The following is a 25,962-nucleotide window of genomic DNA, read 5'->3' on the forward strand; positions in this document are numbered from 1 at the left end:
AGGGGGGGGATCGGGCCTATCAGCTCTACTTTACTGCTTAGTTCAGAGCCTTGCAATATAAGGGCTCAATAAGTACCACTGACTAATTGGGAGAGGGAGGAGGCAGCCAGGGAGACTTTTTTCCTTTCTTTTTTTTTTTTAAGCCATCCTCTCTCTCACTAGCCCCTTAACTGTTGACTACCTCGGTCAGGCCGATATACAGGCTGGCCGCCATACAACTAGGGAAAAAGCCACGGTTCCAATCCTGCGCAAATCACAGATGTCATTTGGGCACTACTCACCACAGTCGAAGTGACTGGTTTATCTCCTGTCAGGAAGCAGGGACAAGGGGTCTGACTGCAGGGCTGAAGCCAAGACCCCTGGAAATCCCATGCATTGCTGACTCATTTATGCAGGAATCAGAAGGCGGGGAAAAAAGTAGCATTGGGAGACCCAGAGGTAGGAAACTCGTTCCCTCCCCACCCACTTCCTCTCCCTTCTCTGCCCAGTCGGAATGCAGGGTGGAGATTTAAATCCCAGAAAGTACATCCAGAGAACACAAGAAAAAGAACACTTCTGCTCTCCTCAGAGCAGAAGGGAGGACACAGGAGACCCTGTGGGCTGGTTAAGGACCTTGGGCAAGCAGCAAACAGCTCACGTGAAATTAAATCTCTCTCCAAAGCACACGCTGGGTCCCCCAGCCAGGCTGGGAAAGGAGAATGGGCTCGATTCAGGAGACCCTTTTTATTCATTCACCCTCAGCCTCACAACACTTATGTGCATACCCAAACTTTATTTACATTAATGTCTGTCTCCCTGTCTAGTCTGTAAGCTCCTTGCAGGTTGGGAACGCTGCCACAAACCCTGTTGTATCGTGCTCTCCCAAGCACTCCGTGCCATACTCTGCACACGGTAAGTGCTCAAAAAGTACCACCGATTGATCACTCTGTATACCCGCAGTGGGATGGTTTTTAATCCCAAACAGATTCCTGGGCACCCCCGTGCACCCTAGGCTGACGCTCCCACAGGGATAAGCCCGAGGGATCCCAGGGGGCACTGCCAACAGAGAAGCAGCACGGCCTAGTGGATAGAGCACGGGTCTGGGAAACAGAAGGTCATGGGTTCTAATACTGGCTCTACCACTTGTCTGTTGTGTGACCTTGGGCAAGTTACTTCACTTCTCTGGGCCACGGTTCCCTCAACTGTAAAATGGGGGATTAAGACTGTGAGCCCTGTGTGGGGCAGGGATTTTGTCCAACCCGGTTACCTTGTATCTACCCCTAGCGCTTCGAACAGTGCCTGGCACACAGTAAGCACTTAACAAATACCATTATTATTATTATTCCTTACCGGAGAGGAGCTCCGGCATGTCTACCCAGACAGCTGCTGCATTCACTCTTCTGTGTTTTATTCCACGTGCACACACGTGTGTACACTCACCCACCCGCCCACTGCCAGGATGCCGGTAGGCCTGTGAGGAAATGGGGTAACTGACTGCTTGGAGGCACACGTCAGCACGACGCGGGGACAAGAGAAAAACCAGCAGCACGAGATGCCAGCCTGTTTGGGGGGTGGGGGGAGAGAAGAACCCCGCCCAGAGGCACCCAGCCCCATACACTGCCAGCTTTGATAGAGCAGCTCCTGAGGGGACGGGGCGGGGTGCCGGCAGCTGAGGGAAGAGGGAGCCACAGATAGATGCCGACGGCCTCCCTCCTCCCGGCCAAGCTCTGACCCCTGCTCTAAGTAAATAAGGCCAGTGAAAGCCGCCTTCGAGCAATCTTGGAGGGGAGACAAACCACCCTGACCGAGCAGGGTGGAGAAATCCTGACCCTCCAGGACCCCCGATCTTAGACGATGCGCTTCTAAAAATAAATCCAAGACAGATTTGACTGGAGCACTTAAAAACTCTCCGGACCACAGCTAGTTCTAGTGGTTCAAATGGGCAACTCGTTCCCCTAGGGAAGTTCAAATTCTCGACTAGAAAATGGATGGTCCGAACGGTCAACTCTCTGAACTAAGGTGAGATCACATGATCGGGGGCAGTGGGTGCGAGGGGAAGGTGAGTGAACCGATCGATACCGGACAGGTGCTGGTTCAAGATCACTCCACCCAACTGGGTTCAGAGATGTGAATTTTCAAGGATCTGAATCAGACGCTGTTCCCATTTCGGTCGGACTCTCCTTTCTACAGTCTCCCAGGGGATCCCTTCTCACTCTGTAGAGATGGGACGAATGGGTTTTCCTTGCCTGCCTTCCAAACCCCAAAGACCACTCCAATAGCGAGTCAGGCGTGGACCCGGTAACACCCTGTAACACATTGCTGGAACAATTTTAGATACAACAGCTCGTTCGTGAGCCGATATCCACGCAGTTCTCAGAGACAAACGACATCATCTCCCTGGCTCTCCTCTGGCTCTCTGCCCCGAAGAGGCATGACTTTTCGGGACAGTTTACTGGATCTCCCCCTGAAGCAGGTGTCTGATTCCCACTTTTTCCTGACCCGGAGAACACCCGAGCTTGGTTCCCTCTGCCCACGGACCTTGGGAACCTGAACGGGCTTGGACCAGCTGCCCCCAGTGGGCTCTGTGCCAGGCTGGAGGGGTTTAGTCAGGATAGGCCTTGGCCCTGGGCTGTGCTTTCAAGGGCGCCCTGTGGTGGTCGGTCCCCCCACACTGCTGACCTCAGAGTCCCGAGAGTCCTCCGAGGCCACCGTCGCCCAAAAGGGAAGGCGCTGGGTACGACCGTAGCCCTCCCCCACTACTTCCCACCCTACCGCCTCCCTGACCCCCAAGATGGAAGGCCTCGTCTCAGACCTGAGGATAACCGACGCCGGAGGGGTCGGACGTGGCCACCCTTTCACCTTTCCCTCTCCACCAACGCTCCTTGTTCCCAGTTCCCTCTCCAAAGCACTAACCAGCAGCATGGGGGCTCCCAGCACCGGGGGAAGGTTCACAGAAGTTTGCAGTCTTTTTTTCCTCCTCCCAGTTTTGGCAGTCATCTTTTCGGAGGAATGAAAAAAAGGGGACAAATTAACATACATCACAATGTCTGTTCTCAAGTACAATCGAATGCCAATTACCCAAACGTCCATTATTAAAACCAGGGTGAGCTGAGACAATGGGACCCGGGGAGCTGGGCTAATCCAACCCGATGGGTTTTAAGGAAGGTATGACAATTTGGGGAACTAGGGGAAAGATCGGTCTAGCCTCCACCCAAACTCAGATGCTTTTGTGCTGTAAATTCAAAGCTGACTTCTGAGAGGGTCCCCTTAAAATACCGAGCAGATCCAATTCTTTCCTTCCTCCCCAACCATTAGCTTAGTCAAGGCCAAAGTCCGCTTCAGACTGCAGACTCCCCGCCCCCTCCTTGAGCCGCAAGGCTAACATTCGTCGAAACCTGCAGTTCAGGCCCACAGGGTGGTGATGGCCACCTGACCCGGCATCCCTTTGGGCCAAAAAAGGGGGCTTCTTGACAACAGAAGGACCTGGGTTCTAATCTCAGCTCCGTCACTTGTCTACTGTGTGAACTTCGGCAAGTCACTTCACTTCTCTGAGCCTCAGTTACCTCATTTATAAAATGGGAATGAAGGCTGTGAGCCCCATGTGGGACACAGACTGTGTCTAACCTGATTAGTTTGTATTTACCCCGGCGCTTAGTACAGTGCCTGGCACACAGTAAGGTCATGACAAATGTCTTTAAAGAAAAAAAACAAGCAAACAACACACAGTCCATGTCCCATAAGGGGCTCTCAGCTTTCATGCCCATTTCACAGAAGAGGTAACTGGTCTAATCTGATGGTCATGCAGAGAAAAGATCACCCCATACAATACCTAGTGGTTATCTAAGGGTACATAGATCCCCTGTAGACTGTAAGCTCCTTGTGGGCAGGGATCCTGTCTACCAACTCTCTTGTGTTGTACTTTCCCAAGCCCTTAGTACAGTGGTCTGCAGAGTAAGAACTTAAATACTGCTGACCTATGCCTGGGCTTAGATAACCCCTGCCCTCAAGGGGTGTTCAAGCTAATTGGCCTCCTAAACCCGAACCAGTTCCAACACCCCCACCTTCTCCTCCTCCCCACATCAAACTCAAAGTGAGCAGAAAATGTTTTAGCGTCACCCACCCGACTTTTGCTAGCAGTAAGAATGGCTTGTGATTGGACAAAACAGACTCCTCCCTGCCCATCCAATAAAACAGGAGCAATAGGGGAAGGGACAGGGAGACATGAGTTGGGGGGCTCTGAGCATGAAAAGCCCCTCATTCCAACCCAGAGCCATATGGCTCTGGTGGGAGGTGGAAACTCAGCCCCAGTTCTGGGAGAGAACAGAGCCAAGATTCTTCAGCTCAGAAACCAACCCTCCTCCAGGGGAGTGTTATGGATTGCTTGTCCCAGAAGCTGCTTTGGCTGGAAGACGGAGGGGGGAGGGGGAAAAGAAGAAAAAGTTCAGCATTTCAACACACATGCCCTGGCTCTCTGGTTTAATAAGGGCAGGACTCCAGTGTCAGAAGACGGAACGAAGAGATTTAGACCTAGAAGTAACAGAGTCAGGGGGGCTGGAAAGGAGGACGGGGGAGGAGGAGACAAGCCAATTCCAGCGATACCACCCTTCCCCACGGCTCGTCTGGGTCACCTCGTCTGGCCCGGAACAAGCACCACGCCAGAACAGGCTTCTGCCATTTCTCCCGTGCACCTGGCATGTTCTGACCCTGCAGCGGGCTCGCTCACAGAAAACCCCAGTCCTACCTGGGCTAAGGGCAGCATCCAGGCACCCCAGATAGACTCCACGAGGCAAATTAGAAGGGCAACCCATTTGGGAAATCCTACAAATTGAGAGATCCACTCCAACTTAGGCCTAGACTAGCTGCACCTCTTAAGGGGCTGTCTTCGTAAACAAAGGTGCAAGTGATCCACATGTACCGGGGGCCAACAATTTACGATAACATCCTCCCCTCACCTGGGCTGGTGAAAGGTGGGTGAAGCCTATCGGTGGGTGGGCCACCACCAGCCATGACTGGAGTGGGACATAACTGGAGGTCTGGAGCCATCTCCCTAGGCACACTCCCTTACACATTCGTTGCTGTCGGCTTTTCGGGAATAAATCGAACTACCGACTGCTGCACTGTGGTCCCCAGCCCTCTCTTCTCCCAAGAAAAACTAGCTCCAACTCTATCCCACAAAGTTTAAAGACTCGCTCGCCCTTGTAGGGGATCGGTCTTCAATCCGGCCTGAGCTTCGGTGAGGACTACCATCGCCCTGCAGCACACCAGGGGCAGAGATGGTCCGGGTCCATTTGAGGTCTCCCAGAAAACTGGGGCCTCGAGCCCCACCCGCTCTCTTCCCCAGCCGCCAAGTTGCTCCTTTCTGATCTGCCCTAAAAGTGAGGATAGAAGGATAGAGGAAGCAGACCCACCTAGGTAAGGTGATCCCGCTCACCCCGAGCCATTCTCCTTAGTAGCACAAGCCCCTTGGCCCCCTGGCACAGGAAGCATTATTTAAGGGTAGCCTCTGCTGCCTCCAACGCGGGTCACCTGGGAGTACCCCACACCGCACAGAGCACAGAAAAGGTGCAGCAAGATGAAAAGAGGGGAGGGAGAGGCCAGTTTCGCACCCAGCTGAATGACATGCTAGACCTTCCAGCTGCGACCATCTATCAGGCCCTGGGCAGGGGTGGCGGCGCTTGTGAAAAGCAAAGTGTTTTTTCAGCTGTCCCTAAGGGGTGAGGGAAAGCAGGTTGCGGGGAGGGGGGGAGCGGGGGAGGAGCCATGTACGAAAGCAGCCATGCAATCCCAATCTCCCCGCCGCGGCAAAGGAGAAGGCAAAGAGGACATACGGTGTAAAAACCCCAGGACCTTTCACCTTAGCCACTAGGACCCACCTCATTCCGGGGACCTCCTCCGCCTTGGCCCCAGCACCAACCGATCCCAACACACGAGGCAAACCCCCAGGGTGGGCAACGAGAACTAAGGGGGAGGGAACGGGTTAAAGGGTAGGGGTGGAAGCGAGGAGGAGCACGAGGGGCCGGAGAAAAAGAGCGAGCAAAAACACTCAAAGGTCAAACCATCTTCCCCTCCCGTGCTGGAAGCAGACACGGCAGAACGGTGATCGTGTCCGGATCCGGGAACACTGACCGGTGGCCGGAGGAGGGGGGAGGGATCACTAAGGAGAGGCAGTCACATGACTGCAAGAAAGGCCCGGCCATGTGAAGGCTCTGTCCGTCTATATTTAGCAATGGCCATGTCCCTCCTCTTCCTCCCCACCACCACCCCGCCCCGGCCCCCGCCGGGACCAAAGTAAGAGTCGATCTCCACTCTTCCCCCCAGAGCCCCGGGTCACCCTCCCAGACCCCAGAAAGGTTCTTGTGAAAAGCTAATTAACAGTTAATCATTATCCACATGGCTACCTGATCCTCCACCTGACTGCCTGCCAGGGAGGATAAAGATGGGTCACGTGACACAAAAATCCGGTCCTTATGAAAGCACACTCGGTTAAATTTAGTCTCGTAATGGCAGCCTCCAAGAGACCACCCACTGTCCCGCCTCCAAAGGAGAACCAACCAATCCCTCACCAGGACCAACCCAAGCCAAAGTTAACCAGCTTCGGCCATGGCATTATCTTAGAACACTCCGACTCGGTCCACAATCACAGGGGGGAGGTGGGGTGCGCCTGGGGATCGATTTCATCGAAATCACGCTCTTTAGAAGGCAGGGCACTCTCCTGGACCAATGCCTTTGAGAATGGAGCGTGCCACCCTGGGCGGCCAGAATCCCGAAATGTTTTCTGCCTCCCCATTGGTGGCGACTGGCACTAAAGCACAGGTGAGCTGCTGAAGCTGCCTGGCCCCAAATCAGGAGTTTGGGACCTGGAAACACATCCCCTAAAATTGAACATGAGCGGGACATAAATCTACACTATCCCTTGCCCACCCCGGCTTCCTCCACTAGCCATGGCAGGGTTGGCAGCTGACCTGGCTGGGTCTTCACAGCAACCAAGATGGCCCCCGACGCTCGCTCCCTGACTAACCCAAGTTTTTAAACTGCAGACAGTTCCACTGCTAACTGATAACCCTACGTGGCATTCTCAGGGAGGGCACCTACTTATGACAAAAGCATCGAGTCAAAAAGTTCTTAATCTACCTGGGCGTGGAGGCCCAACTACGATGGCGACAACGGTGCGAGCACGCTTTGCTCTCCCAGTCCCTGACAGCTGGCGGTGCCATGGGTATCAGCCTGCAGAGGGCAGAACGTGCCAGCAGCATGGCATAGTGGATAGGGCACCGGCCTGGGAGTCAGAAGGTCATGGGTTCTAATGCCAGTTCTGTCATTTCTCTGCTGTGTGACTTTGGGCAAGACACTTCACTTCTCTGTGCCTTATCAATAAAATGAGGGTCAAGACTGTGAGCCCCACGTGGGACAGGGACTGTGTCCATCCCCATTTGCTTATATATCCGCCCCCAGCACTCAATACAGAGCCTGGCACATAAGCGCTTAACAGATACCATAATAATACACTGGGAGTGTAAGCAGGAAGGGGAAAGGAGAAGGCATAAATGCGTTATTGCGTTGCCCTGGAAATCAGATCGATGTGCTGAGTGTTTACTGTGTGCAAATCACTATGCTAAGCATTCAGGAGAGTACATCACAATGCAGTTGGTAGACACGATCCCTTCCCTCAAGCAGCTCATAGTCTACAACTGGAGACACCCATTAAAATAAATCCCAGACAGGAGAAAGAGTATAAGGAGATGTACAAGTGAAATGGCAAAGTACATACAAATGCTATGGAGGTGGGCTGAGTATCAAAGTTCTTAAGGGGTAGGGATCCAAGTGAAGAGATGGTGTAGAAGGGAGACAGCAGGGTGGAGAAATGTGGGGTTAGTTAGAAAACGCATCTTGGAGATGTGATTTCAGGTGGGCTCTGAAATGGGGAGGGTGGTGGTCTGTCAGCTATGAAAAGGACAGCAGGACTTCCAGGCCTGAGGAAGGATGTGAGCAGGGGTCGATGGCCAGTGAGTAGGTTGGTTTTAGAAGAGCAAATTAAATTCCCAAGTGTCCTCTGGGCAGATCCCAATCTCATTATAATGTGGTTTGAGCTTTTGGGGCAAGTTCTACAGCAACAAGCAGATAAGGGGCAACTAGGGCACCGCCACACCACATGTCCCATGAGAAACCCCCACATCTGGGCTCAAATCCTCCATGGGAAGAGTGGCCTCCCAAAGGGCCAAGATCTAGTTGGGAAGCAGCATGGCCTAGTGGAAAGTGCACACGCCTAGGAGTCAGAGGAGCTGGGTACTAATCTCGGCTCCGCCTCTTGCCTGCTGTGGAACTCAGGGCAAGTCATTTGAAGTCTCTGTACCTCAGTTTTGTCATCTATGAAACGGGGATTCAATACCTGATCCCCCTTCTCAGTCTGTGAGCCCAACAATGAGGGACAGGGACTGTGTTTGACCTGATTATGCTGTACCCACCCCAGTGTGTCAGCACAGTGCTTGACACAGAATAAGCGCTTAATAAACACCACCGTTACTGTCATCATCTATAGCGGCCACCGTGTCTCACAAACTGGATGGGTTAATCAGCCTACTGAAGCAAAGTATGCACTCAAGGAGAATCGGCTCCCAGGAAGCTTCCAACTCACTAGGCACTTTGACAAATCAAAGCACAAGAGATTCCAACTTTAAACTTACAGAAACAGACACCCAAGATGAGCCACACGGGCACAACCATGCCAACTAACTTGCTGTGCAATTTATAGACTAGTCCTTATGCCCAGTATTGGTCCCATCTGCTCCAAGGGACACCCAAATTAGCACTCCCAGGACACTTGTGGGCCTCAAGAATTGGTCTTGCCATAGCCACAGCTGGGTAGGTGCTACCAGAGTTCCTCTCCTGGTGCTTGCATGAAAAGTGCCTGCAAGTAGCCCTACCATATGGTACATTTGTAAGGGATACACACACACATACTGGCATGTGTGTATATATATATATATAGAGAGAGAGAGAGAGAGAGAGAGAGAGAGAGAGAGCGCGTGCACAAGCACAGTAGACAGTAAATCAAGCAGTCTGGCCCAGGAGAGTTTACCAAGCAGACATGGGGAATGAATCTACTGTTGAGTTGACTGACCAGAGCCACTGAAGATGACCGTGCCTGTTCGAGCATGAAGGAAATCCAACTGCTGACCGGAGAGAGAAAAAAGTACACCAAGGCGGGATTCTGCTTACGCAGCCCATGGCCACTCTTTATGCCTTTAGGTGTTGTTGGTTTTTAAACCCAAGCTGGCATTTTCCTTGCAGGTACTTATATGGGCTACAAAGATATTGCCCCAACGCCCCACTATCCTAGGTGGAACCCTAAAAACCAGATAAGGTAAGCAGCTTGCCCAGTCACACAGGCCCTCTCCTTTACACCACTCTGCCACCTTTAAAGCCTTTCTGAAATTACATCTCCTCCAGGAGGCCTTCCCTGGTTAACGTCACATCTCTTCACTCTCCATCTCGTCAACTTGTCGCTTCACCACTTCTCCTGCATTTAAGCGCTTCAGCCCGTATCTTTTTACTCTATCTCTGCCCCTTATCTTCCATTTATTTTGGGATCATCTTTCCTGCTTGACTGTCGGCCCTCTGAGGACAGGAACCCATGTCTACTAATTCTTCTGCCCATTGTGAGTGATTAGTACGGTCCTCGACACCGGGTAGGAGCTCAATAAATATCACCGACTGATCGAGGCTCGCTTCGGGTCGAGTTCTCAGGTCACAGACCATCAGGGAGAGAAAAGCACAGCTTCCCCGCCTCCCCTTGGTAGTTTTTCAGTCAAAGAGCTTTGGGCCTGTTGGAAGTGACCCACCCCCTTTCGATGAAAAATGACTATCGCTCCTTTAAGTGAAATTCCTGAGTAAACAGGGACCTTTTCCAAAGGGCATACAGAAAGAAAGGCCAGCAAACAGCCCACTCCTCCGCCAGTCCCTGTGGATCCTAACGGCTTTCGGCATTGCAACACTCTCCTGCTGAGAGACTTCGGTGCCCAACCTGGAAAGAGGAAGAAGCCCAGCCCCGCAGGGCAGCCGGTCTCCCGTGACCTTGCTCTCCCGCTCACCTCTGCCTCCGTTTCCCCACATCAGACCCACACCCAGAGGATCAAGGAGCTGTTGGAAGTAGTGTTTCAGTACAATGGGGTATCAGTAATACATAGTTATTTTATGCTTTTCAGCTGAATCAAGGTCATGGAGGTCTTGTTTTGGTTGTCAACTATACGACCTGAACCACATTTCTCCCAACGGGAGCCTCCTTCCTGGCTCCTCGGCTTGCTTTAGCGTATACGGGTGTGTGTACACACAGTGTTGGAGACGGCATACTGGTACATGAGAAGCAGCATGGCTCAGCGTTAAGAGCCCGGGCTTAGGAGCCAGAGGTCATGGATTCTAATCCCGGCTCTGCCGCTTGTCAGCTGTGTCACCTTGGGCAGGTCACTTCACTTCTCTGTGCCTCAGTTTCCTCATCTGTAAAATGGGGATGAAGATTTGAGTCCTATGTGGGACACCCTAATTCCCTTGTATCTACCCCAGTGCTTAGAACAGTGCTTGGCACACAGTAAGTGCTTAACAAATACCAACATTATTACATTATTATTACATGAGAGGAGTCACGAACAGGAAACTTTAAACAGCTGGGAAGGACCCATTAGAGATGTATATTCTGTTGCATGAGGCGGCCAGTAGGTCCATGTGAACGAGACAGGCCAAACCAACTGGCTTGGCTGCCTCCTGCTGGAGGCAGCCCAGCTCATACTGGGTTGCAGAGATTAAACATGTAACTGCCACTTTTTTTCTTTTGGTTTTCAAATCAATGCTCAGGAAAGACCTGAAGGTGGGAAACTAAATACTTGCGGTACCTGAGTTTCAGATGATACGTACAGAGGATCAGCTTGTGGTAGAACCTCCTTCCCTCGGTACCAAAGGGTTTCATTCTCTGGGTGTTAGCACTCCATAGGGGGGCAAGAGATGTCAAGGTTCTAAAATAAGCTCCAGGACACCAGTGAACACCGACACACACACACACACACACTAATCAGCACAACAAAGGACAGTTGTGTTTGCAGTGAGGTAGGGACTGGTGGGTCTTGGGTGCCTCTCACACTCTCCCTCTCCCAAGGCGGCTACTTCCCTGACTCCCAGTCCCCTGACTAGTGCAATATTTACTCCTCCCAGGCCCTACAAACTCAGTGACCTGCTCAAAGGCAATGGGGTTTTCAGGGACAACCAGGGACCTGTGCCCGACTTCCAATATTTTCAACTGCCCAGGTGACCCCAGGCTGTTCCATAGGCATCGGCGACAACCCACAAGGCCTGAAGCTTCATTTAGGCATAAAAATGAAGTTAGAATTCACCTTGCCTACCCGGCTCCCCACCGCTGACTGATAAAACCCCCTCCAAAAATAATATGCTGCTTTTACCTGAGAAACAGACGGGAGTGGTTACAACATATCCCAGGAAAGGAAGGCTAAGGGGGCACTCTGCAAATCCCAGTTTTGGTGAGGAACAAGACTAGGATCAAATCCGCCAGCTAGAGTTAAAACGAAGAGGAGGTACAAACACGCCTGTTGCTTTTCTCTTTCCTCCAGAAAAAAGATTTCCCACTCTTCCTTCCCCACCTCCGCCCCTCGTGTGTGCATGTGCACACACATACCCACGATCACTAACACTCCCACTCCTTACGAAGCTTGCCAGGCTCTGCTTCAGCAGGCCCTGTTTCAGCCCAATTTCTCAGGGGAATGCAAAGAGCTGTGTCCCCAGCCGGCCCTGGCGTGCTCTGGCTGGGGTGCTCCTCTCGGATGTAGGCCCTGCCCTCGCTCAGTAATAGATTTTCCCAGGCTTCATAAGGCTTCATACTAAGCCCTCATTTCCTCTTCTCCCACTCCCTTCTGCGTCACCCTTGCACTAGGATTTGCACACTTTATCCGCTCCTCTCTCTGTCCCAGAGGACTTATATATAATGTCTGGCTCCCGCTCTAAACTGTAATCTCCTTGTAGGCAGGGAACATGCCTACCGACTCTGTTACGCTGCAGTCTCCCAAGTGCTCAGTAGGGAGCTCTGCACGCGGTAAACGCTCAATAAATATGACCGAATGATCATATTTACAAGACCCCCGCCAGAACCCATCAAACTTGGCTCTTTTCGGCTTCACCACTCGTCACAGATCCCACCTCGGCTGGAGCTAACCTCCCTTGGCATCTCCCTTGCTTTTGATTGACACCCCTAAACGTGGGAAGAGAACACCGCCACATCCTCTTGCCCCAATCAAGCCGGAGCCGGGGGCCGGGCCCCACCCCTCCAGTCATGAGGTGGCCAGGTGATCCGGAGAGTGATCCGGGGAGTGGTAGCCACACAGAAGTCCTCGCTACTCACCTGGTCTAAGACCAAATGGCCTCCGTGCCATTCTGAGAGAAGCAGGTTACTCCCAGCCTTCTGGGGTCCTGAAGGGGCCTGGCTAAAGCAGACAGGAGCAGGATCTGTACGGAACCAATGCCTCTCCCTCCTCCCGAGCAGTCTTGGGCATTTGCAAAGCAAAATGCTTGCAGAACATGGCTGAGCCTGAGGGCCGCAGCCCGACCCAGGTCTGGGGCTGGCAAGGAAGCCCGAGGAGGGGATGTGCCTTCGTCAGCTCCTCCCTCCCAGCTCAGCTGATGGAAATTTAAAGCTGGGCAGGGGCTTGAATGGGGAAGCTTCCTGTCCCCCCAACCTCCCCTCCCGCACACATCCACACCGCACCTGCCGCGCACACACACACACACAGGAAGGAGAGCACACAAAAGGCAAGGAACAGGCATGAGTTTCCAAGGTGCAGAACCAGGTAACTACAAGTGTTTCAGTTCCTTTTCTCAAGGTACCACCTGGTCCCAGGAGAGGAAAGAGATGACACAGGACCAAAGGAGAGCCCAGAGGAAAGCCATCACAGGTTGGCGTCCAAGGGGCCCCGCTTCTACCGTGCCAAGGAATTCCACCGCTTCTAGACTCTCCCGCCCCTCACCTCCCCTGCTCGGGTGAACGGGGAAGGGCCAAGGCTCTTGTAGCCCTTGGAGCCCAAACAGCAGGAATGGGGAAGTAATCAATTAATCCCATGTTCTCAATCGCTTTGTCCAAACGGGGACCTCAATGGACGAGGGGAGGGGGAGGGAGAAGAGGGGTGGAGAAGTAGCAAGAGATCCCAAACCACATCTCCTGTCATTTTCCAGCTGATATACATCCCTGGTCAGGCCCAGGGGTAATAAAAATTATGCCCCCCACAGGAGAATGCAAAAGATGCGTATGGGACGGGAAATGGGACGGGAAAAGAGAGAGAAACACCTAAGGGAGGAAAATAACCCTTTCCACCACTTTCCATCTTGCCAGCAGCTTCCCTAAGGAAGCACCCATTACACTGTGGCCTCCTTGCAAAAAGCACAGCTCACTGCATACTCCACAGTTGTACCCTATGATACCATCCTTGCCGCATGCACGCGCGCACGCACACTCCCCAAAAAACCCCGAGAATCCATGTGATCTAGTGGAAAACACAGACCTGGAAGTCAGAGGACCTGGATTCTAGTCCCCACTCTGCAACCTGGAGCAAATCTCTTGATTTCTCTGGGGCTCAGTTTCCTCATCTGCAAAGTGGGGATTCAATACCTGTTCTCCCTCCTATTAAACTCGTGAGTCCTGTGTGGAGCAGGGACTGTATCTAACCTGATTATCTTGTATCTACCAAAGCACTCGGTATAGTGATTGGCACACAGTAAGCCCTTAATGAATACGACAATAATAGCAACAATAACTATTAAATTCCCTCGTTCATCAAGTTAATTGTGCTAGCTAGAGCACAGAACAGTGTAAGAACCCCACTCTGTTGTCTCCTCCTCCACCCTCCCTCTCTCCCAGGAAGGTGGAAACCTGTTGAGGACCACTGTCCCAGCTGGCTAGAGGCCGGGTGGTGGACAATACAGGGCCATGGTAGTCCCCATCTCTCAGGGCTCAAGGTTCCTCACCTTGGCTGGCTTGATGGAATCTTACCTCCTGCTGTTCACCTCTCCTCCCTCAATGAAAAATACCTGTCCACTCCCCACCATTCTGTCAGGTGGGGCGGAAGGAAACCATTAAGTGCTTTGAGTTCATCTAAAGAAAGACCTCACTGTGGTCACCTTCATTTGCATGAAGCATACTACCTGTATCAGCCACGGTCTCAGAGTAGAGCCATTTAAAGGCAAGAGGCCATGACAGCGGAAGGGGCTTTGTCTCTGAGTGCAGCCTTATGAGAAGAGAATTCAGGCTGTGGACCAATGCCATGGGTACAGCCCCTCTGGAAGTCACAAACATCCCTGACACAGTCATAGTTTGAGCTCACTTATTAATTAGTGTGCAGAGCACCGTACCAAACACTTAGGAGTACAGTATAACAGAGGTGGAGGATGCATCCCCTGCCCACAAAGAGCTTAGTCTGCAGGTATTATGACATTTCATTTAACACCAATTCTGAAGGAGGCATCAACCCGCCACAATGCCCCACACTAATTGAGAGCAAGAAAGCCTTCTTGGTAACTAAACAAAAGGCTTGGCCCAATTTTGCTCTGTTACCAAGTGATTGTTAAAGTTATTGGCCTCATCTCGGGTGGGCCAACCAACCTGGACCACAGAGCTTTGGGGGGATGGGAGTGGGGGACGAAAGATCAAGGGAGCAATGGGAGCACACACAGGCACGGGAGGGTGTGGAGGTGGGGGGGGGGGGGCGGGGGCAGACAGCAGGGGAGTTCCAGAACAGCAGGTTGCAGTGGGGCAAAAGTCTCTTAAGCACGAGGCCCCGTACTAAGTCCCAGTGGTACTGCCAAGCAACGTTGGCTTCTGGACCACCTGTTCTCCCCTCCTCCCCACCACGTCCGGGGCGCCTGCACCAGGTGAAGTCTTGGCTGGGCTACAGCGACTGAAGGCTATGGAGAGGGGCAGGTTGAGCGGAGCCAGGCTCGGCCTTGGCGAGATCCAGGAATCCCGTCAAGGACACTGCCACCCCGGCTCCAAACGGTAGTTCCCACCTGGGGGGTCGGTCCCCGGGGGATCCGGCCCGGCACTCGCTTCCCAGTGGGAACCGGAAGGTTGCCGTCCACCCAGTCAGGTCACTCCACGGGGAAGGGAGGGAGAGGGGAAGGAGCGCTGGGACCGTCAGCTCTTCCCAGGCCGGGCGCCACTGTGGTTTGCGCTACCAGAGCCCAGTTGGGGAGAAATCTAACCTCCCGGTGCGGGAGCCAACTCACTTGAGCCTACCGGCTTTTCCCAGCACCTCGCTCCCAGATGGCCTGTCGGGACTCGCACGGGGCCGCCAGGGCCAGCCACCATTACCGGCGCCCCGGAGAGGAGGAGCGGGGCCATGTTGCAAGCGGGGGACCGCATCTCCCCAGGTCCATCCGGCCTTCAAAACCCCAATAATTACTATTTGGTTTTACGGGGCCCTTTCATCCGACGCAGTCAAAGTGCTCTCCAGACATTCGCTCATTATTCCTCACAACTGCCTTGTGAAGCAGGGGTGGCAGGTGGTATGATGAGACCCCGTTTTACAGTCGGAAACACCAGAGGAGAGCAGCCAGGGAGCTCACCCCAGTGGAGATTGGGACCAGGGCTCCGGTCTCCCAGCCTCGGATCTCTTTGGAGCCCAAGCCGCCTCTTATAAAGAAGTACAGAGCGAGCACACGTGTCCTTACAGACAGATGATTAAAGACCCAAATAAGCTGAGTTTGGCAGCAGAAGGAAAGGGGAGAACAAACAATTTTCTTTCTCCCAGGGAGCTTTTTTTCTTTCGTTAAATGGTGTTTGTTAAGCACTCACTATGTGCCAGGCGCTGTACTATGTGCTATGTAAAAGATAAGCAAGTTGGACACAGTCCACGTCCCACACGGCGACTAGTCCTCATTCCTATTTCACAGATGAGGGCACAGAAGTTAAGTCACTTGAGCGCGGTCACCCAGCAGACAATTGGTGGAGTCAGAATCAGAACCCAAGTCCTGACTCCCAGACCCGTGACCTTTCCATTACGCCTCAATGCTTCATTTGGAGTCCCCATTTACTCCCAATCTGCAAGCTACAAAAGCATCTAAATCCCATCTCTCTCTCTCTCTCTCCCCCCGCCCCCCGCCACCCTCTCCCTCCCGGCTGCTGTTTCTCCCAGCCAGTTAACAGCACCTGAGCTCCACAAAGTCAATATTAGACACCCTAGACACCTTCTCCCTGCTTCTGCACAGCCCTAACAACCCTGGGGCCAACCTCTGTCATCTCCTCAGCCTGACTGGCCTGACCCTTCGGGAGGACCGGGGAAAAGCCTGTAAAGAGAGCCCAAGGACCAATCCCATGGGGTCTCAAGGCTGCTAATCCCACTAGCCCACTAAGCACAAGCTGCCGAATAACCCACCCTCGTCATTACCTTTCCCTGCACGGATCCACTACCAGTTAAATGAGAAGCACCGTGGAGGTTCTCTCCCAGGGTCTTCCCCCTCTACCACGTTCGTGGCCGCTGGAAACCACTAACTCCAAGACTTCCAGGGCCAGGCCCGCCCAGGGACTAGATCAATGGCACCCGAGGCAGAGCTGAGTAACCACGCCCTCATTTCATGGTGGGGAAACCAGGGGACTCTCCCCAGGAAAGAGGGTGGCTTGGGGCCCCCTCCCCAGGTAGAGCAGCTCCTGGGGCTAACCTCTAGCTGACCCAGGTTGTACATCAGGAAGCCAAGCTATTCAGTGCCTCCTGAAGGCACCACCCCCATCAAGTGACTGACCCAAACCCTCCCTTTCCCTCCACCACGAGGGCCTGGAGTGTGGCCCACAAGAAGAGAGAGGCTCCATATAGAGCTGACAGCTCCGCCTCTGAAGGAATGACTGCTTTCATCCACTACATGCAAAAGCCCACCCTGATCAATAACCCCAGTAGCTTTAGCCTCTGCCTCGAGGGAATGGGACCCAACTCTCCCTGAGGTACTGTGGAGTTCCCCTAAGAAGTGAAGTGAGAGCAAACTGGAAGTGAGAAACTAAGAGACAATGGCAGCCCCATTTTTCCAATTGTCCCCAGAACCACAAGGAACACTGACAGGGACGCCACAGCGATTCAGGGGTAGGGTCATAGGTGGCTTTGCAACGGTCATAGGTGGCTTTGCAACCGTGATGGATGAACGGCATTACAGATCCAACCAAGCACTCCTTCCCTCTCATTCACCACCAATTCAAGCAGCCTCGGGGGGCAAGCAGGGGGAGTTCTACAAGGCTTACAAACGCGCTGGAAACGCTTCCCCAAATTACGTTTAAACAGCTCTGGGGCCGGCTACCTTCCCTGGACTCTGCAGTAGTTAAGTCTGGGCCAGGATGGAAGCCAAAAGACCTGGGTTCTAATTCAGGCTCCACTGTGATGGGGCTTCCAGACTTGAGCAAGAGGGCAAGTCTCCTTCTGACGAATGGGCAATATTAAGTTTTGTCCTAGGGCTAAGGCACAGGCCAGCAAAACACACAGTCACAAGTCCTAACGCCCACTGGGAATGGATTCCTCAAGTCCAAATAGTCATCACAGTATGGACATGACAGCACGCTGATGCTAAAGAAACCAAGTCGAGCCAGGTCCCTCTGAGTAACGGCAGCCTCCTACTAGGTCCCCCTCCTTTCTGGGCACGATCACAAACCGGCTCTGGAGCTGGGTTGATTCCCCTCCACTAAACCGCCATCTCACTGCCCCAGCCATGTTGGGCTTGCTTTTTGCTTTCAATGACCACGAGAAGCAAAGGCCGAGGCACTTAAGACAAAGTATCCAATCAGGAGTATTTGCTGGCCTAAAGCAAACCTAAACTTGAATGACACCACAGTGCAGGGGGTTCCCCAGTGGCCTTTTTGTTCCTCCAAAGAGGATCTGGAACTACCTCAGAGGAATATTTTAGACACTGCTCATCCACTGCATTTCTTCTCTGAAGGCCAGAGGCAGATCAAGTGATTAACCAAAGCCAGAGCCTCAAAACTCTGACGCTGGATCATGGAGTGACAAGACGTGGAGGAGACAGTGTGGCTTAATGAAAAGAGCCCATTATGGAGTCGGGATACCTGGGTTCTAGCCCTGGCTCCGTCGATTGCCTGCTGTCTGACTGTCCCTTCCTCAGTTTCCACATCTGTAAAACAGGGATAAAGTATCCATTCTCCCTCTTAGATTGTGAGACCCATGTGAGACGGGGAACTGTGTCGGTGCTTTAAAAAAAAATTAATGGTATTTGTTGAGCGCTTACTATGTGCCGAGCACTGTAGTAAGCTCTGAAGTAGATACAAGCTAATCAGGGTGGACCCAGTCCCTGTCCACACGGGTCTCATAATCTTGATTCCCATCTTACAGATAAAGGAACTGAGGCAAAGAGAAATTAAGTGATTTGTCCATGGCCACGCAGCAAACAAGTGAAGGAGTCGGGATTAGGGCCCAGGTCCTTCTGACTCCCAGGCCTATGCTCTAATCCAGTAGGCCACGCTTTCTCATAAACTGATAATCTTATGCCTACCCCCATGCTCAGTACGATGCCTGGTACAAAATAAGCACACCCAAGACCATCATTACCATTTTTATGGGCGCACAGGCTTTCGGACAGCTCCTCCACACAATGTCCTGGGGGGCTCACGAACCCACACTTTCTCTTTCGAGTCAATAGCCCCTGCGGCTCCTCTGTGTTGGCCCAGGACTCTGGCATCTGATTCCAAAAGTTGATTCCACTGTTTGACTGCCTTTTAAAGTCCTGACTGGGCGAATAGGCAAAGCAAGGAGATCCCAGAGTTGCTCTGAATCAAACGTTCCTGGCACTCTCCGTGGGGCTTCTGAAATCTGCTGCGCACCCACTGCCACCCTCAGGAGGTAGAATATTAACCACCAACACTAGCCCTGAAGGACCCAGATGTAGACCTGGGGTTTGGGCCTCTTCCTTTACTTCATCGTCTCCACAGACGAAGGTGAAGACACATCGTCTTCATCGTCTCCTCCTCCTCCTCCAGGAGCCCACAAGTCCAGACTGTCAACAACTGCCTTTAGCTGTAAGAGAAGAAAGAGCCTCCAGGCCCAACCGCAAGGACTGGTGCCTGACACCAAGGATACTAGGCCCCGGCTGGAGTACCCAGGAACCAACTTAGAGCCGGCACCTAACCGGGCTCCAAATCCAATTTGCTCAACTTGGGATCTTGGGGGTGGGGGGAATCTCCTGAGCCCCCACCTCCCTCTTGCCCACTTAATTCGCTCCTACGAGGATCTTCCGATGAAAACCCAACGCCAACACAAACTCCACTTTCCAAGTGGGACGTTGCAGAGTCCTTACGACGTGGGTCCTCTGACCTACCTTCCCCAGGCATTATTTTGCTCTCCCAGCAAAGACTATTCAACTGTCTTCAGTAGGAGTCTGCGGGCAGAGCACTTCTCTAGGGGCTGGAGAACAAAAACACAAGTCAAAACCATGCTCCCCACCCATAAGGAGCTTTCGATTTACCGGGCATACAAGTTGACCCAACTGCCAAAAGAGAACAGCCTTTTCAAAAGTAATTCAAAAGCGCTCACGAGCACATGATTTAAATGGGCTGATGGAAGGTGGGGGGCCAAGTCGGAAAATACTTCTTGGAGAGGGTGACTTGGGGACAGGGATAAGGCTACATTATCATGGGCCTCAAATGAACTTTTTTTGTTGTTCAAAGAGGCATTAGCTCAGCCCCTGTATCATGGGAAGCGGTGGGGCCTGAGTAGAAAGAGCCACAGGCCCGGGAGTCTGATTCCAGTTCTGCTATTTGCCTGCTGTGTGTGACCTTGGGCAAATCACTTAACTTCTCTGTGGCTCAGTTTCCTCATCTGTGCAATGGGGATTAAATCCTACTCCCTCCTACTTAGACTGCAGGCCCCATGTCAGACAGAGTCAAGTGTCCAACCTGGTTCTCTCATATCTACCCCAGTGCTTAGTACTGTGCTAGACACACAGTAAGATCTTCAAGAAGCTGCGAGGCTTAGTGGATTGAATACAGGCCTGGGAATCAGAAGGAGCTGGGTTCTAATCCCAGCTGCACCTCTTGTCAGCTGGGTGACCTTGGGCATGTCACTTCCTGTGCCTCAATTCCCTCATCTGTAAAATGGGGATTAAGACTGTGAGTCCCATGGGGGACAATCATCTGTGTCCAAACTAATTAGCTCGCATATCTACTCTAGCACTTAGTACAACACAGGGCGCATAGTAAGCACTTAAATACCATAAAAAAATCCAAGTAAAATCATAGTAATAATAATAAATACCCATTCCTGAGATCTGCGAGAGGTCCTAAATCCCTGTCCTCCGGCCACAACTGAAGAGCCAAATGTTCTCTTGGGAAAGAAAGAGGTCTGGCCTTCACGGCCCATCCGGCTCACTCCCAGCTCCAAGGATAACACGGCAGAAGGTCCTAAACCCTTGGTAAATTTGGCTTGTCCCTGGTGAGGCGGGGAGGCAGGCCGGCCAGTTTCTCATTACTCCGATTCTCCGTTACACCAGAACTGCGTCTGACCTCTCACTGTTCACGCTCAGCTCTGCTCCGATCACCCTCCCCACCTTCAGAGCCGTATTAAAAGCACACCTTCTCCATGACGCCTTCTCCCACTCCCTTCTGCACCGCCCCTGCACTGGGCTTTGCACCTTATTTTCACCCCTCCCTCAACCCCACAGCACTCAGGTACATAGCCTTAATTTATTGATTTCTACTGATGTCTGTCTCCCCCTCTACACTGTAAGCTCCTTGAGGGAAAGGAACATATGCCCCAACTCTGTTAGACTGTACTCTTCCAAATGCTTAATACAGTACTCTGCTCACAGTAAACACTCTACCTGATTGACTGGAGTCTCAGTTTACCCATCTCCCAGCATATGGGACTTGCCCCAGCCCTTCAGTAAGCTACACAAAAGACCCGGGTCCAAACTCCACCATGGGGTGACAGAAAGAGACTTACAAATTGTAGGGACAACCAGGACTACCACCATGGCTAGTGGAAAAGACGCGGGACTGGGAGGAGACCAGCTCTACCAACCACACCTGCTGTGTGCTCTTGAATTAGTCACTTCACCTCTATGTGCCTCGTTTTCCTCACCTGTAAAATGGAGACAAAAATCTCCCTACTTCTTGGGCTGTGAATCTTGGGTGGGCCAGAGACACTCTGATCTGATTATCACAGATCTACTCCAGGACTTGACACATAAGTAAGCACTTAAATAAAACAATTTAAAAAAAACCCACCACCACCACCAGAGCACATGCCAGGACCACCAATCAGGCCTAAGGCCCCCAGAGAAATCTCCAACACCACTCCTCAGTTAAGCTTCCAAGACCATTCAAAATTGGACAAGAGTAGGGCCACTCTCAAAAATTTTGAAGCCTAAAGATCTGCCAGAAAAACCCACTTTTTAATCATAATGTCAACTTGGCCTAGCGGGAAAAAGATAGGACAGGGAGTCAGGCGACCTGGGTTCTAACACTAGCTCCATCGCTTGCCTACTTGTCACCTTGGCCTAGTCATTTGACTTCTCTGCCTCAGTTTCCTCTGCAAAATTGGGATTAGGTACCTGTTTTCCTCTCCCCTTAAACCATGAGCTCAATGTGGGACAGAAACTGGTCTCAAATCCAATCATACTGCCTTTACCCCAGGGCTTAACCAACATCCTACACTTCGTGGCTCTGACACCTGAAGTCCACACCTCCCCCAGGAGCGCTGTTCTCCCTAATTTCAGGACCCATTTCATTGAAAATTCTTTGTTTAAAGGGAGTTTGGGTCTCTCTCTTGCTCGGCAACCCAGGTGGGGAACTCTCTAACCCACTCTCAAGGGGTTATGAGCAAACACCAAGGACTCTGCATTCCCCTATGCTGTCATGAAGGAATGAGACACAGGAAAATGTTACCATACCCTGGTCCAAAGGAGTGGATTGGCAGCTGGAAGGATTGGCAACTGGAAGCCATATATATCGAGGTCAAGTGAATAGAACGGGGCCTGGGAATCAGGAGGACCTGGGTTCTAATCCTGGCTCTGCCACTTGTCTGCTTTGTGACCTGGGACGAGTCACTTTACTTCTCTGTGCCCCAGTTACCTCATCTGTAAAATGGGGATTAAGACTGTGAGCCCCATGTGGGACAGGGACTGTATCCAACCCCATTACCTTATATCTACCAAGGCTCAGTACAAGTGCCTGATACAAAGTAAGCATTTAATACCATTATATATATGTATATATATATATACATATATATATATTCTTCCCTGTATCCCCTTTCCATAGATAGTCTGGCAGTTAGAGTACCAGCTTAATCACATATCACACTCCTCTCTTCCAAGAAGACCTACTTTAGCAACTATGCTTTTTACAGGGGAAAAAGTTGTTTTCTCAGATGCAGGATGAGAGGAGCAAGAAGATATTGCCACAACTCTTCCTCTTGCTCTCCAAAATCCAATATGGGGACTACACTTTGGAGGTGATGACTTTTGATTTTGATTTTCTTATGGCATTTAAGCACTTACTGTGTGTCAAGGACTGTACTGAGCACTGGGGTACATACAAAATAAAATAATTGGACACACAGTCCCTGGCCCCTGGGGAGCTCACAATCCAAGTAGGAGGGTGTACTGAAATATATAAAAATTTAAGCATATAAAATACCCTCGCATTTCTGGACTCATAGTTTTAATCCACTTTTCAGATAAGGTAGCAGACACAGAAGTTAAGTGACTTATCCAAGGTCACGGAGCAGAGTCGGGATTAGAACCCGTTTAGACTGCGAGCCCATTACTGGGCAGGGATTTTCTCTATCTGTGGCCGAATTGTACATTCCAAGCGCTTGGTACAGTGTTCTGCACATAGTAAGCGCTCAATAAATACTACTGAATGAATGAACCCAGATCCTGACGCCCAGGACCGTGTTCTCTCCGGTAGGGCATGCAGTTTCTGTTTGGAGTCCTCTCCCCTCCCTGCAAAAAACCCTATCTAGCAACTTTGCTCTAAGGAAGTGACTTGAGCACCGTGGGAATTCAAAATCCCGAATTATGAAGCTGCCAGATATCCTAGCTGGGTGAAACTGAGCAAGTCGTTTAACCACTCTGAGAGAAATACTCTCGTCTTGTCACTAGGGGACAGGCAGACTCAATGAGCAATGAGAGTAAAGTGCTCGGCTCCAACGACACCCAACGAAATGCCCTGACAAAGTAATATCATCAAAGACCATCTTTACACCACACTCCTATGAGCTAACTCAAAATTTCTTGGCCAACATTTTAAAATAAGAAAGACGAAACGAGTTTGGAGCCTATTAGTCCGGTATGTTTAGGTTGATGTTCTGTATCCCCACAGCCTGGTTTACAAAAGTGCATTTGCACAGTGTCACACATTATTTGGACAAATAATGATGATGATAATAGTAATTATAATAATAATAGTGGTGGTATTTGCTATGAGCTTTCTAATGTGCCAAGCACTGTACTAAGCACCGAAGAGAATGAATAATCATGATGTGCCTTCCCGATCTTGAGTCACTCCTTCTAAGATCTTGCAAGGTAAACTACAGCCAGTCACTTTGAATCGCAATGCTGGAACTGATAGCTGTGCTACCTTACGACGAGGATCAGGATAAGAGTCTCCCAAGAGAGCTAAATTCCACCCCGAAATTTTGGGCTTATCCACGACTACCACCGTATATTATTAATATTACAGTATATTTTGTATTTACTCCCAACAGTTAGTACAGGGCTTGGCACTAACTGTTGGGGGTAAATACAAAATAATCATAAGGAACGCAGTCCCTGTCCCAAATGGGGCTCGCAGTCTTTACATAGGAGGGAGTATAATAAGTATATAAAAGTGTAAGCATATACAACTCCTTTCCTAAAAACTGGAGCCATTTAACCCATTTTAGAGAAGCAGCATGGCCTAGAGGATAGCGCGCGGGCCTGGGAGTCAGAGGACCTAGGTTCTAATCCCAGCTCATCCACTTGTCTGCCGTGTGACCTTGGACAAGTCACTTCAATTCTCGGTGTAAAATGGGGATAAAGACTGTGAGCCTCATGTGGGTCAGGGGCTGTGTCCCACCTGATGAGCTGATAACTACCCCAGCGCTTAGAACGCTGCCTGGCACAAAGTGCTTAACAAATACCACAAAATAAAATTTACAAAATTAGGCTAACCACTCCTCAGCCCCGGCCCCATCCCCAAGTGAGGGAGACATGCTAAACAGCAACAGCCATAACCATTTTAACTCCTGCCTGGAACATGCCATAAATGTGTGGCAGCAGATGGGTGGGTAACTGGGAATGCAACTTCAGGAGAGTCCTTTGCAAACCGTGCCTCCCCACAGGGAGTGCACGCTGGCCGTCTTCCATTAACATGTCCATACCCCAGTCAATACACCACCAATTCAAAAGGATCAGCAAACTCCAAATGGGAGATTTCTAACCTCTTCGCTCCATCTGTCTCAGACTCCAGGTCCAGAACTGTCCCATAGATTGCCTGGCCCTAGTCAATGTAGTGCCGCCCTAAAAGCTCGGCTTCATTTTCTAGCCTCCACTGCCTGCCTTCTCCCTTATCTACTTAGTCTTTTTGAAGAGGGTTGCTTTAATTTAAAAAATCAGCATTTTAGGTTTTTACTCCACAATGAGCCCTAGAGGGAGGTCACAAAGTTAATACCCCCTCCCACACATACCCCTGCCAAGATTTGGACAGCCAACCGTATAAACTTCTGAGAGTGGTGAAATCAGAAAAAAAAATGAACTACTTAAACTTGATTTAAGCAGGCTTGAGAGGGGGGCAAATTGCCTTCACTTCAGGAAACTCTAAGGAATCGGGGGCTCGCAGTCCATTTCGGAACTAAACTGGGGGCTGGCCAATTAACAGAAGGAACAGTATGGGGCATTTTAATGGACTAAAAGTAGCCTGCCCAAGAGCAAGTGGAGAAGAATCTGGCAAAAGGGCAGCCTGAGGAAAATGCCCAAAAGAGTGTTACTTGAGTCAGTTTCCCACTTGCAACACCATGCATCACTTTTAGATTACAACTACATTTAGGACTATGAATTTACATATAACCTTTTAAAAAGAGCAAAACCATTTTGAATCCATCTTTTTTAGACACTGGGATACTTTTTCCTTTGAAAGAGAGGCAAAGTTAGAAGGTGGGGGGGCAGGGGGAGAGGCGGGGAGAAAGCCCCTCAATACATAAGGTCAAATTTCAGTCTCAAAGTACCAAGCAGATTGCAGATTTCTTCGACAGGATAAATCGGTCTGAATAGCCACAAAGAATAAACTACCGGCAGCTAATGGCCTGAGATTTTTTTTTTAACTGCCTTACAGCCTATATCCCTTAAAGAAAGCAATATTAGCTTCAGTGACAAATGGAATAAAAAGACTGATACTAAGTCTTTAAAAACTTTTTCATCTCAGCTCATGTCAACATCACGCAGCCTTCGAAATATATGGGCCAGATCCTATGGCCATTTATAAGGAGCCACATTTAAAACATGTCCAACTGAAAACTACAGCTTACTGTGGGTAGGACAGGCGTCGACTTTGTTGCACTCCTAAGCGCTTAGTACAGTGCTCTGCACACAAAAAGTGTTCAATAAATATCAGATTGATTACAACTACTAATGAACTGCCGTGCTACCAAAAAAAAAAATTGTACAGAAAGCTAAAAAATAGGTAGACACCGAGGCACATATGATGTCGAAACAAAACTTTGTGCCCCCGCCCCACCCCCCGAATTAAAACAGGCCTAAAAGATTTTTTTCAGATCGACAAATGTAATTCCCTTAAATTTAGCATGGCTGGCAGAGGGCCCGGGCAACTTGTCCAACGGGCATTTTGTTTTTAGAGCTTCCTTTGTATTTCCTCGCAACCCCTCGTGGGGGAGGCAGACCTAACAGCACACTGACCGACTAGCACAGGCCAGCTCACCTTCCCAACATCAATAAGCATGGCGGCCCATCATT

At 50.9% G+C, this 25,962-nt stretch overlaps 1 protein-coding gene across 4 annotated transcripts in view; it reads right to left on the reverse strand.

Annotated features, from left to right (window-relative positions):
* LARP1 (La ribonucleoprotein 1, translational regulator) overlaps window positions 1–25,962 on the reverse strand; it is a 44,035-nt gene that overhangs the window by 14,094 nt on the left and 3,979 nt on the right. For 3 of the 4 annotated variants that reach the window (XM_029050226.2, XM_029050225.2, XM_029050224.2), the window contains exon 2: window positions 2,893–2,976. The exons of the other annotated variant lie outside the window; for it this stretch is intronic. In XM_029050226.2, the coding sequence (XP_028906059.1) occupies window positions 2,893–2,976 (84 nt within the window). The remainder of the gene's footprint in view (window positions 1–2,892; window positions 2,977–25,962) is intronic. 4 annotated transcript variants of the gene reach the window in all.

This window comes from Ornithorhynchus anatinus, chromosome X1 (genome assembly GCF_004115215.2).
Source record: "Ornithorhynchus anatinus isolate Pmale09 chromosome X1, mOrnAna1.pri.v4, whole genome shotgun sequence".
Classification (NCBI taxonomy): Eukaryota; Metazoa; Chordata; class Mammalia; order Monotremata; family Ornithorhynchidae; genus Ornithorhynchus; species Ornithorhynchus anatinus.